Raw genomic sequence first — 13,940 nt, forward strand, 5'->3', positions numbered from 1 at the left:
TCCTGTCCACCCTGTCTAGGCCCCTCATCATTTTACACAGCTCGGTTAGGCCTTCCCTTGGCCTCTCTGTTCCGGGAAGGGCAGCCCCAGCCTATCCAGTCTTTCTTCATGGCTGAAATTCTCCAGTCCGGGCAACATCCTTGTGAATCTCCTGTGTACCCTTTCCAGTGCAATCCTGGAGTGTGGTGACTAGAGCTGCGCGTAATGCTCCAGTTGTGGCCTAACGAGTGTTTTTTTTACAGTTCAAGCATGACCTCCCTGCTTTTGTATTCTATGCCTCAGCTAATGAAGGCAGCTATCCCATATGCCTTTTTAGGCCGCCTAATCTACCTGTCCTGCTGCCTTCGGCGTTCTGTGGACATGCACTCCAAGATCCCTTTGTTCCTCTATACTGTTCAGTATCCTCCCATTTAATGTGTATTCCCCTCGTGGGGGAATCTAGAACTAGGTTGCATAGTTTATAAGAAAGTGGGAAATGGGGGCGGGAGTGGGCCGTTTGGCCCCTTGAGCCTGCTCCGTCATTCGGTGGGATCATGGTTGGTCTGGTCCTGGCCTCGACTCCACTACCCGCCTGCTCCCCGTGGCCCTTGACTCCCTTGTCTTTCAGGGGTCTGTCTGTCTCCGCCTTAAATACATTCAATGACCCAGAATAAGGGGTCACCCATTTAGAACTGAGATGAGGAGGAATTCCTTCTCTGAGAGTTGTAAATCTGTGGAATTCTCTTCCTCAGAGAGCTGTGGAGGCTGGGTCATTGAATGTGTTTGAAGTGGAGATAGACAGATTTTGGATGATAGGGGAGTGGAGGTTTGTGGGGGGCAGAGGTTTGTGGGGGGCAGGAAGGGTTCGGATCAGCCATGGTCTTGTTGGATGGCGGAGCAGGCTTGAGGGGCCGGGTGGCCTGCTTCTGCTCCTATTCCTTATGTTCAGACCCTATAACAGACACAAATACTGACTTGCTTATTTTCAGTTCTTGATTAAAATATGTTTAATTTTCATTTTTAAAAAGAGGTTTGTCAATGTTGCATTCCTGCTCTGTCCTTCATGTTTTCTTTTATATGTTTCTGGACCTTATTCTAGTTTGTGATTAATATCTAACTAATTCTTAGAGTCTGGTCATGAAATTCAGGGCAAAGTGTCAAGTTGGATCTAAAATTGGCTCAGAGGCAGGAAGCAAAATACTGCAAATGCTAGAATCTGAAATAAAAACAGAAAATGTTGGAAATCTCAGTGGGTCAGGCAGCATCTATGGAGAGAAAAGTAGAGATAACGTTTCAGGTTGATGACCCTTCGTCAGATAAAGTTGCCGACCCAAAGGGTAATGGTTGATTGGTGTTTTTGTGACTGGAAGGCTATATCCAGAAGGGTTCCGCAGGGCTCAGTGCTGGATCCCTTGCTTATAAATTATTTAGACTTGGGGATTAAGAAGTTTGTAGATGATACTAAAATCGGCTGTGTGGTTGATAATGAAGAAGAAAGCTACGGACTGCAGGAGGATATCAATCAACTGGTCAGGTAGGCAGAACAGTGGCAAATGGAATTCAATCACGAGAATTGTGAGGTAATGCATTTGGGGAGGGCGATCAAGGCAAGGGAATACACATTAAATGGTAGGACACGGAGAAGTGTAGAGGAACAAAGGGACCTTGGAGTGCATATCCACAGATCCCTGAAGGTGGCAGGCCAGGTAGATAAGTTGATTAAGACATACGGAATACTTGCCTTTACTAGCCGAGGCATAGAATACAAGAGCAGGGGAGGTTATGCTTGAACTGTATAAAACACTAGTTAGGCCACAGCTAGAGTACTGCATGCAGTTCTGGTCACCACATTACAGGAAAGATGTGATTGCACTAGAGAGGGTACAGGGGAGATTTACGATTATGTTGCCTGGACTGAAGAATTTTGGCTATGAGGACAGATTGGATAGGCTGGCTTTGTTTTCTTTGGAACAGAGAAGGCTGAGGGGAGACCTTATTGAAATGGCTCAGAGACGTGGGCCATATACAGTAGACACCTCAAATCGTTGGAGTAATACCACCAACGATGTCCCCGCAAATCCCCTGGGAGAACAGACGCACCAACATTAGCGTCCTCGACCAGGCCAACATCCCCGGCATCGAAGCACTGACCACACTCGACCAGCTCAGCTTGGCGGGCCACATTTTTCGCATGCCTGACACACGATTCCCAAAACAAGCACTCGACTCGGAACTCCTACACGGCAAGCAAGCCCAAGGTGGGCAGAGGAATCGTTTCAAGGACATCCTCAAAGCCTCTTTGATAAAATGCAAAATCCCCACCGACACCTGGGAGTCCCTGTCCAAAGACCGCCCTAAGTGGAGGAAGTGCATCCGGGAGGGCGCTGAGCAGCTCGAGTCTCATCGCCGAGAGCATGCAGAAACCAAGCGCAGGCAGCAGGAGGAATGTGAGGCAAACCAGTCCCACCCACCCTTTCCTTCAACGACTGTCTGTCCCATCTGTGACAGAGACTGTAATTCCCGTATTGGACTGTTGAGTCACCCAAGAACTCATTTTTAGAGTGGAAGCAAGTCTTCCTCGATTTCGAGGGATTGCCTATGATGATGATGTATAAAATTATGAGGGGCCTAGATATAGTGGATAGAAAGGGCCTATTTCCCTTAGCAGAGGGGTCAACAACCAGGGGCATAGACTTAAAGTAATTGGTAGAAGGTGTAGAGGGGAAATTTCTTCACGCAGAAGGTGGTACGGGTCTGGAACTCTCAACCTAACAGGGTAGTAGAGGCAGAAACCCTCACCACATTTATAAAGTACTTGGATGTGCACTTGAAGTGCCATAACCTACAGGGCTACGGACCTAGAGCTGGAAAGTGGGATTAGGCTGGAAAGCTCTTGTTTGACACGATGGGCTGAAATGGTCTCCTTGCATGCAGTAAATTTCTATGATTCTATGCTTCTCTTGCTGACTTTGAGTATAATGTATACAATAGAAAGGTAGACTATTGACTGGAAACATACAATCATCAATTCCCCGGCTGTCTGCTGAGGTTGACTATAGGTCCGGATCTTAGTTGCAGCTTGCTGTTTGTTGCTGTGTCGCTAAGTGTGTGTAGCAGTCAAATCGCGGATGGATTTAACTGTGTTAGATTGTGCCGATGTAAATGACCCTTTCATAGGGGTTTGTATCCTGGGATTTGTTATTCCAATATAAATCGGAGAGGACACCTCCGCAGGTCAGGCTTTAAAAGAGCTGGAGCGGCATACCACTATAACTTCCAGCGTGAGCTGCTCCAAGTGTGCGACAAGGTGGTCATCAAAACCCAGGTCGCCATTTGGAGCGTGAGCAGGAACATCGGCGGAGCCCAGGTACAGCGGAGGAGCTGAGGGGGACCGTGGCAGAGGGGCGGAGTGAGATCGTGGCGGAGGGGGGGAGGGAGATCGTGGCGGAAGGAGATCGTGGCGGAGGTGCAGTGAATGTTTTTGTGGCGGAGTAGCGGCGAGAGATCGTGGTGGAGGTGCGGCAAATGAAGGTACAGGTCCCAGAAGAGCTGAGGGCTCAGGGGCAGCACAGGCCAGCCCACACTGCGATATGTGCACGCACTAGGTCTGTGCAGCAGAGCAGGTCTCCAGTTGTCCTGGTTCAACCCTTGCCACTGGATAAAGGCCTAGCTCGGTCAAGCCCGTGTGGTGGCTGATGTGCAATGGTCACCACACGTTAAAAAAATCCACGCACAGGCATCTTCCACCCCCTCAATTGGAGTTCAGGACTGGAATATCGGTACCCTTCATTGAAACATACGAATTCTTGTGGAAGCAAGTCATCCTCGTTCGAGGGACCGCCTATGATGAATAATGGATTTCAGCATTTTCCCAACAACAGATGTTAAGCTAACTGGTTTAGATTTTTTTTGTGCTCAGGTCCCTGGAGTGGGTCGTAAACCCACAACCTTCTGACTCAGGTGAGATTGCTACCCACTGAGCCACAGCTGACACCGTCAATAATGCAGCACAAGTGCCTCTGGAGGCCAACTGCTTGTAAATACCTGCAATGTGCATTTTTTTTTAACGATGAAAGAATCATAGAATGCTTTAGCACAGAAAGAGAACATTTGCCCCATCAAGTCTGTCTGGTATTTTTCTCCACTGAACCCCCCAGCCTAATCCCACTCTCCATACCCAAAGAACGATCACGAAGTCCGATCATACTTCACACTAATTATCTGAGATTAACTGCAAATCTTCAACCAGAACAGAAATGGCAGACATGATTTAGCTGTCACCAGCAGCACTTTAGATCACAGCGAATCAGTAATATTTATGCTCAAGGAAGGCTTCACTGTCTCCTACTGCAAAAATAATTGCCCGGAATTTGTAGTCCCAATGATGGCAAACTGGCAGCGTTGCTATCATTTCGCATTTGAAACTGACTGCAACTTCATGATTTAGCGCATGCGCAGCCCTAACGCAGAAATCCTGAAGCTGCGGTCTGTCGTACACTGCTCCTTTGCAGGTTGCGTGGTGCCCTTTTAACCCCTTCCACCCCCAGAAACTTTCTGAACGTTAAAACTTTTTGGGGTTAAACAAATACACATTGCAGACATTTACAAACAATTGGCTTCTAGAGAGGCACTTGTGCTGCCTTATTGACAGCATCAGCTGTGACTCAGTGGGTAGCAATCTCACCTCGGAGTCAGAAGGTTGTGGGTTCAAGGCCCACTCCGGGTACCTGAGCACAAAAAAAAATCTCGGCTCACATTGCACATAGGGAGCACTACACTGTCAGAAGTACCATCTTTCAGATGAGATGTTAAACTGTGGCCCCATCTGCTCTCTCAAGTGGACATAAAAGATCCCATGGCACTATTTCAAAGAAGAGCAGGGGAGCTATCCCCAGTGTTTATCCCTAATATTTATCCCTCAATCAACATTTTAAAAAAATCAGGTCATTATCACATTGCTGTTTGTGAGAGCTTGCTGTGCGCAAGTTGGCTGCCGCTTTTCCTACATTACAACAGTGACTACACTTCAAAAAGTACTTCATTGACTGTAAAGCACTTCGAGACGTCCGGTGGCTGTGAAAGGCGCTATGTAAATGTATGCATTTCTTTAATTTATACTACCATAAGGCAAAGAGGATAATAAAGGTTCCGCAGCTAAATGGTGTGTTACCCCACAGGCTGAATTGTTGCCAACTCTCGGGCACAGCACATGCTGAAATAAGAGCAAAATCAAAGAGACAAAGTTTCCGTAAGTACAAAGCCCGCAGACAACGGGAACCCCACGGGGAACGGAGCAGAATTCCTCTCCCGAACTGCCCGGGCCCCAATCCTGCTGCTCTCACAGTCCCTTACCCCCTCACACACTTACCCTCCTCCTCGTCGCTGTCCTGCTGCCCCCACTCCTCCCCGGCCTGCGCCCCGGCCTCCTGCTCCTCCCCCTCCGAATCGCTTCGGTTGAAGTCGATTTTCTGCGCCAGTTTGGCCAGATTCTCCGACATGGAGAGCGGCTGCACGTAGGCCTCCGTCCCATCTAGAGCCACCTCTTGCACCTGGTTCTCACAGCCCGCCTCAATGCTAATGGTGACGGGTGGACCGGCCGCCATCTCTGCAGCTCCAGGTCGGGCCGCCGCAAGAAGCGCGCCTGCGCACTCCGCAACATCCACAAGCGGCTCTTCGCGTGACGTCACTGGTGCCGAGGTCGAATGTGAAAGTAGCCTCTCAACATGTGCAGGAAGCAGAAATCCATATCAGGGAAGCCCTGTTTAAAAAAAGGCCGATGGAGTGACAGTATTCCGCCAAATGACACTAAACATTCTATAAGCATCCATATAGATTTGAGAGAATGTCACTAATAACATATCAGATAATTAATCCACACTAAAAATTAAATTCCTCTAAATTTAAAACACTATTCTCCAGTTTGGGTTGCTCATGCAATTGGCATCCTGCAGTGCCCATCTGTTACTGAAAGCTTCAGGCCAACCAGTGGATAATGTATTCTGTGGTCACCTAGAATGAAGATCCGACCCAGCAATGCCACACATCATGGCCTACATATGGCAGTTTCCACCAGGAGCAGACCCACCAAGGGGTCCTCCATCCTGCTCGCCCATGCACTGAGTGACCAATAATGAGCACTGTTATGTATGTAAACATTGTAACTGTGTAAGACTTGCCACCAGAGGGCGCAACTGTTGGAGGCCCAAGGGTCACCTGCACACCTCGTGCAAGGGAGTATAAAAGGTTGTCGGCCATGCTGCTTAGGCACTCTGGAGTTGTATTAAAGAGACTAAGGTCACATCAGTTTTAGCTCACAGTACTCAGTCTTGTGGAGTTCTTCCATATTTAACAATTGGCAACGAGTAACAGATGACAAACTTTCACGTGGTCATGGCTGCCGTTGGTATTTTAAAGAGATTTGTAGAGGGTGATGATTGGGAAGCTTTCGTTGAGCGTCTCGACCAGTACTTCGTGGCCAACAGCTGGATGGGGACGATAAATCGATCAAGCGCAGGGCGATTCTCCTCACCGGCCTCATCAAGAATCTGCTAGCACCGGAGAAACCAGCGGAGAAGACATATACAGAGTTGTGTACGTTGGTTCGGAATCACCTCAAGCTGAAGGAGAGTGTCTTAATGGTCAGGTATCGCTCTACATGCACCACCGCTCCGAGGGCCAGGACATTACGTCGCCGACCTGAGATGCCTTGCGCGAACCTGCGAATTTGCTGGATTTTTGGGGGAAATGCTGCAGGACTTTTTTTGTGCTTGGCATCAGCCACGAGGTCATTCTTCGCAAGCCGCTGCCCGCTAAATCCCTAGACCTGAGCAAGGCCATCACAATAGCCCAGGCATTCATATCCACGAGCGATAATATCATACAGATATCTTCCCAGCATCGAAGCTCACCGGCAAGTACTGTGCACCGGCAAATAATGTCACTAGCAGACAGAACTGCATATGGCAGGGCCTACACGTCTGCAGCTGCAAGACCTAGGATGACTCAGAGTCCGCCATCGGGTGTGAATGCAAATCCATTAGCACCATGTAGGCGCTGCGGGGTAATCATCGAGCCCATCGATTCAAGCACTGTGTACAAAGGCTGTGAAACAATGGGGCACCTCCAACGAATGTGCAAGAGTGCTACGACTCACCACGTGGCAGAGTCAGCAGAGGATGATCGATCCAGCGCGGCAACTCAACCCGAGGAAGAAGTGTATAGGGTACAGACCTTCACCACCAAGAGCCCTCCTATCATGCTGAATGTTAAATTGAACGGTATTCCAGTATCAATGGAGTTGGACACGGGGGCGAGTCAGTCAATTATGAGCCAGAAGGCTTTTGAGAAACTGGGGCAACAAGGTACAAAGGCCCAAACTGAGCCCGATTCAGACAAAACTGCACACCTACACCAAAGAGCTCATACCTGTCATTGGCAGTGTGGCAGTTAAGGTATCGTACGATGGAGCTGTGCATGACTTATCACTGTGGATTGTACCAGGCAATGGCCCAACGCTATTCGGCAGAAGCTGGCTGGGAAAGATTCGATGGAACTGAGACGACATCAAAGCACTATCTTCAGTGGATGATGCCTCGTGCGCCCAAGTGCTGAGCAAGTTTCCGTCGCTATTTGCACCAGGCATCAGCAACTTCACAGGCGCCACGGCACAGATCCATCTAGTCCTCGATGCAAGGCCTGTTCATCACAATGCTCGAGCGGATCCATATATGATGAGGGAGAAAGTCGAGATCGAAGTGGGCAGACTTCAACGAGGGGGGATCATATTGCCATTCGAGTTCAACGAGTGGGCCAGTCCAATTGTTCTGGTGTTAAAAAGCGATGGCATGGTCAGAATCGGCGGAGACTACAAGATAACGATCAACAAAGTCTCATTACAGGACCAGGAACCTGCTACCCAAGGCCTGTTCGCAACGTTAGCAGGGGGGGGGGGAAGTCATTCACTAAGTTGGACCTAACCTCCGCCTACATGACACAGGAGCTGGCTGAATCTTCGAAAAGATTGTCGAGTCTCAACACGCACAAAGGACTGTTTATATACTACAGGTGCCCTTTTGGGATTCGCTCAGCTGCTGCTATCTTCCAGAGGAACATGGAGCGTCTGCTGAAATTGGTTCGCGCACCGTTGTGTTTCAAGACGACATCCTGATCACCGGTCGTGACAGCACCGAACACCTGCACAACCTGGAAGAAGTTCTAAGTCGACTAGACAGAGTAGGACTCAGGCTCCAAGTGTGTTTTCCTGGTACCAGAGGTCGAATTTTTGGGGAGAAAGATTGTGGCAGACGGCAGCAGACCCACGGACTCAAAGACAGAGGCCATCAAGAATGCACCCAGACCACAGAATGTGATGGAGCTACATTCGTTCCTGGGACTCCTCAACTATTTTGGTAACTTTCTACCCGGGTTAAGCACTTTACTGGAACCGTTGCACATGTTGCTACGTAAGGATGATGACTGGGTTTGGGGTAAATCTCAAGAGACAGCCTTTGAGAAGGCCAGAAACCTACTTTGTTCTCATAAATTACTTGTACTGTATGACCCGTGTAAACGATTAGTGATAGCTTGTGATGCATCTTCGTACGGGGTCGGCAGTGTATTACTGCTCACCAATGTATCGGGCAAACTTCAACCGGTTGCATACGCGTCTAGAAGTCTGGCTAAGGCTGAAATTCAGTATGGTCGAGAAAGAGGCATTATCATGTGTATATAGGGTTAAGAAAATGCACCAATACCTATTTGGACTTTGGTTTGAGCTTGAAACTGACCACAAACTGCTCATTTCGCTGTTTTCAGAAAGCAAAGGTATAAACTCCAATGCTTCGTCCCACATCCAAAGATGGGCACTAACACTGTCCACCTATGACTATGTTATCCGCCACAGATTAGGAACGAAGAACTGTGCTGATGCCTTCAGTCGGCTACCATTGCCCACTATGGGGGTGGAAATGACGCAGCCCACAGACTTGTATTATGTATGTAGGCACCTTTGGTAATGACTCCACGAGGCAGAGTATGGTACTTAAACTGTGTAGACTGTAGTCCTTTATTTGCAGCTCCTTAAGTGAGGGTTACCTGCAGTGTGCAGGTAAACCTTAGGTCTCCAGCAGCAGCCCCTTCTGGTGTACAGTTAAGGTGTGTACAGTGTAAAGGTACATTCAATGTTACAGACATCATATAACAATACAAGCATGCATATATAACACTCCCCACTACGCATTTTTCAAGTCCTTATTGTCATGACCTGGGGAGGTGATCAGTAGTGGGCTGTGGGAGGTTGTGGTGAGGGTTGTGTGGATGCCAGGTGTGATCCCTGTACTTGAGGCTGGCCCCATACATTTCCTCCCCCCTCGCACACAGACCATGTGGGTGTCACTGCTGTGGGATCGCTCAGTGGGGTAGCCAATACAGCAGTGGGTGGGGTCCATACTCTGTGGTGTGGGTGAGTGTGTGTTGGTGGGCAGGGCCACAGGACTGTGTGGGCACCTTGTCCTCCATTAGGGTTGAGGGTCAGGTCATCCAGAGTTTGTCAGGGAAGCTGGAGGGTATTGGCCTCTCGCTCCTGGTGCTGGCCCTGGTGGCCAGGGGATGTAGGGCTGGTCTGGGGCAGGTTGTCAGTGGTGGTGGCTGTGCTGCCCATTGACCACTGTCCCTGTAGTGGGTCTGCTCCCATTGGGTGTGTATGTGTCCTTCCTGGGGCATCACACTAGTTCCAAAGGTCCAGGCTACATGATCTGGTAGCCAGCTGAACCTAGGGGTCTCCCACGGAGGGATTCCTCTAGCATTTGCATGGTCCCTGTAGAACCCAGTGTCCTTTAACAGTGTTCTACCTGTATAGATGATACCATGGCTCTGGTCATACATAGTCGAGTCTACATTATTAACTGTCTTTACATTGTTAATAACAGCATTTGCATCACTTTTTTGTATCATGGTCTTACCAAACATGGTTACATTAGACACTTCAAACTCTGTCATAATCATCACACATAACAAGCTTGTTCTTAACCTTACTTATACAAGCATTCATTTCATTTTTCACATTAGTTACACCAGCATGACAATTCATGGTTACATTATCATACTTGCACCCTTTTGCTGCATTTTTAACTTTAAAGTCCCTGTCAACTTTAAGTTGAAACTGTCCCTTTAAATTTTTTTGATTACCGGTCTCCTTTAAGGGAGCCTTCCAATCCGATTGGCCGCTCGGTGCCACGTGTTGCTCCTCCAATGCTGCCCCTCATGGTCTGGTCACGGCCATTTTGAATGCAAGTTCTTCTCCTCGTGGTGCAGTCGCTATCTTCGCTCTCTCCTCCAGGTAGGCTGTGGTGGTCTTTTCTTCCTCAGGTTCGGCCATGGACGTCGGGAGTCCTCCTTTCTCGATGATTTTTGCCTCTTGGAGTCTTGCCCCGGCCCGGAAGGAGAAGTTAGGGTTTTCGGTCCTGGAGATTTCGCCGCAGTGTGGTCCTGGAGATTTCGCCGAGCTGGACAGTGGGATCTCTAGATGCAGGGATGGATCCATGTTCAATGTCGAAGGCTGGAGTCCAGAGGCCATCGCCACTTCGACTGATTTGGACCGGGTTCATCCAATTCCTTCCCAGCAGCGTGGGACCATCGCCGGCAACGATCCACAGGGGGAGTCTGTTCAACACGACGCCCTGGGAGACCTGGATGTCCACACTGCCAACGATTTGGATTTTACCTTTGGTGTAAGTGAGCAGCTTCGCTTGGACAGGAGACAATTTTGGTCGAGCGGTGGGATTCATCCAAATTTTTTCAAAGGTCGTTTGGTTCATCACAGACTGGCTCGCCCCTGTGTCGATCTCCATGGAAACTGGGACCCCGTCGATGTCTACTTCCATCGTCCACGGAGAACTTTCAGTGCAGCAGGTATAAATTCCATACTCTTCTTCCAGGGGTTGAGCAGCTTCATCTTCATCTGTGTCGGAGCCTCGGTGATCAGCCAACTCTTCGGTGACGCGGTGAGTAAAGCTTTTTCTGCACATTCTCTGAAGGTGCCCTTTTTCTGTGCAGCCTTTGCATAGTCTTTGTAGTGGCACTGGTAGGCCCTGTGGTTTCCTCCACAGCACCAGACGGGGCCATCCAGTTTGTCCCATGTGGCAGACTCAGGGTTGTGGGACTCGGGGCAGCATTTCTGCCTTTAGAAGTATCCATGCGGTGTACTGCGTTTGCCGGTTTAGAGTCCTGGGTCAGTATTCGCCTGGAGTCGCCGCCCGAAACCATGTAGGCCTGGCTCACTTGAATTGCTTTCTGCAGGGTGACTGTGATGTCCGCAAAGAGCAATTTGTGTAAGAGGCCCTCGTGGCCGATTCCGATGACAAATATGTCCCTTAGTGCTTCATTAAGGTGGTCTCCAAAATCACACGGTGCAGCTAGTCTTCTTAAATGTGCAGCATACTTAGCAATTTCTTGGCCTTTGGGTCGGCGGTAAGTGTAGAACTGGTGCCTGGCTGTGAGGATGCTTTCTTTTGGTTTTAGTTGCTCCTGTATTAGTGTTACAACTCCCTCATAGCTCTTGGTTGTTATCTTCTCCGGGGCTAGCAAGTCCCTGACGAGACAATGGATGCTGGGCCCACAACTGCTAAGCAGGATGGCCCTGCGCTTTTTTGGTCGTGTAGCCGGTGTGTCTCCATCCAGGTTGTTGGCTATGAAAAAATGTTCCAATCTTTCTACAAAAGCATCCCAATCTTCCCCATCGGTGAATTGCTGAAAGTTGCTGAAATTCGACATGCTGAGCATGTAGTTTGTGACCTCATCGGCAATTATTATATATGTGGGCACCTTTGGTAATGACTCCACGAGGCAGGGTATGGTACTTAAACTGTGTAGACTGTAGTCCTTTATTTACAACTCCTCAAGTGAGAACACCAAGCTGTGAGCTCCTTTTTATACTGGGTTACCTGCAGTGTGCAGGTAACCCTTCGGTCTCCAGCAGCAGCACCCTCTGGTGTACAGGTAAGGTGTGTACAGCGTAAGTAACATTCAGTGTTACAGATATCATATGTAACAATACAAGCATGCATACATAACAACTTGCTTCTGGTCATGGATGCTTTTTAGAGCGAGGGGGTCACCTATCACTGCTTGCCAGATCAGGATCCTGTGCTATCACTTGTAAAAAGTTGCATCCTCAATGGGAGCGGGTCGGCCTGTTCCCAGGGAAATGCAAGATGAAATTAAGCCGTTTCACCGACGCAAAGATGAAATGTCCATCCAGTCGGCTTGTCTCTTATGGGGTAATTGTGTGGTTTTGCCAAAAAAAGGCAGGGAAACGTTTATACGCGATCTACACAATACCCACCCAGGCATAGTCATAATGAAGGCTATAGCCAGGTCGCATGTTTGGTAGCCTGGCATTGACTCAGACTTAGTCAGGCATACACCAGTGCAACACGTGCTCACAATTGAGCAATGCACCAAGGGAGTGGTCATGGCCCTCCAAACCGTGGTCTAGGATCCACGTAGATTTTGCTGGCCCCTTTCTCGGAAAGATGTTTTTAGTTGTAGTGGACACTTACTCTATGCATTCAATCCATTTAATTATGTCATCCAGTACACCCACTGCCACCATTGAAAGCCTCCGGGCTATGTTCACCACCCATGGCTTGCCCGACGTCCTTGTCAGTGACAATGGACCGTGTTTCACCAGCTCGGAATTCAACGAGTTTATGACCCGCAACGTCATCAAGCATGTCAGGTCTGCCCTGTTTAAGCCCGCATCCAATGGTCAAGCAGAACGGGCAGTCCAAACTATCAAGCAGAGCTTGAAATGCGTGACGGAAGGCTCCTTGCAGACCCGCTTATCTCGGGTTCTGCTCAGCTACCGGACGCGACCCCACTCGCTCACTGAGGTTCCCCCTGCAGAATTGTTAATGAAGAGAGTGCTCAAAACCAGGCTCTCCCTAGTCTACCCGGATTTAAATGATCATGTGGAAACCCGGCGTCACCGGCAAAACATGTACCACATTGGCACGGCTGTATCGCGTGACATTGATGTAAACGACCCTGTGTTTGTCCTTAATTATGGTCATTGTCCTAAATGGGTCGCTGGCACTGTCTTGGCCAAAGAGGGGAATAGAGTGTTTATAGTCAAACTATTGAATGGACAAATGTACAGAAAGTATTTGGATCAGACCAAACTGCGGTTCACCGACAACCAGGAACAACCTGAAGAGGACATCACCATCATCGATCCACCAACACACACCCAACCAGCAATCGACCTCGCTGTCAATCAAGAGGATGAACCCACCACTCCCAACAGTCCTGTCAGTCCAGCCGTGCCGCAGTGCAGCAATGGTCCGACCAACTCACCCATGCCAGAGTTTGAACTCAAACTGTCATATATGTATACTCTACATATACTATGCTGGTACCACTAGAGGGTGCAACTGTGGGAGACCCAGGCAGCAGCTGTATAAAAGGCTGGTCACCACATTATTCCAACTGCAGAGTGAGGCAGCAAAGAGACTAAGGTCACAGAAGTTCAAGCACAGCACTAGGCCCCGTGGAGTTATTCTACAGATAAGTAAAGACACATTACAGATGATCAACCATGGAGCGTAGGACCCCGGATCGTCTCAACTTGTAAATAGTTTGTATCAAAGACTTGAGGGGGGGGGGGGGAAGTGATGTTATGTATGTAAACATTGTAACTGTGTAAGACTTGCCACCAGAGGGCGCAATGGTTGGAGGCCCAAGGGTCACCTGCACACCTTGTGCAAGGTTGTCTGCCATGCTGCATAGGCACTCTGGAGTTGTATTAAAGAGACTAAGGTCACATCAGTTTTAGCTCACAGTACTCAGTCTTGTGGAGTTCTTCCATACTTAATAAGCAAAATGGCAGAAAATTGCAGCCAAAAATTGACAAGCAGCCCCTTCAAATAATAATACAGAGGCTGCAACCTCAAGCAAGTGACCAG

The 13,940-nt window shown here is 48.8% G+C and overlaps 1 protein-coding gene across 1 annotated transcript in view; it reads right to left on the reverse strand.

Annotated features, from left to right (window-relative positions):
* The window catches only part of med17 (mediator complex subunit 17), a 40,496-nt gene extending 34,886 nt beyond the window's left edge, over window positions 1-5,610 (reverse strand). The window contains exon 1 of the mRNA XM_070891982.1: window positions 5,348-5,610. Coding sequence (XP_070748083.1) covers window positions 5,348-5,582 — 235 coding nt within the window. The 5' untranslated portion in view covers window positions 5,583-5,610. The remainder of the gene's footprint in view (window positions 1-5,347) is intronic.
* Window positions 5,611-13,940: the final 8,330 nt, after the last annotated feature.

This window comes from Pristiophorus japonicus, chromosome 10 (assembly GCF_044704955.1).
Source record: "Pristiophorus japonicus isolate sPriJap1 chromosome 10, sPriJap1.hap1, whole genome shotgun sequence".
Classification (NCBI taxonomy): Eukaryota; Metazoa; Chordata; class Chondrichthyes; family Pristiophoridae; genus Pristiophorus; species Pristiophorus japonicus.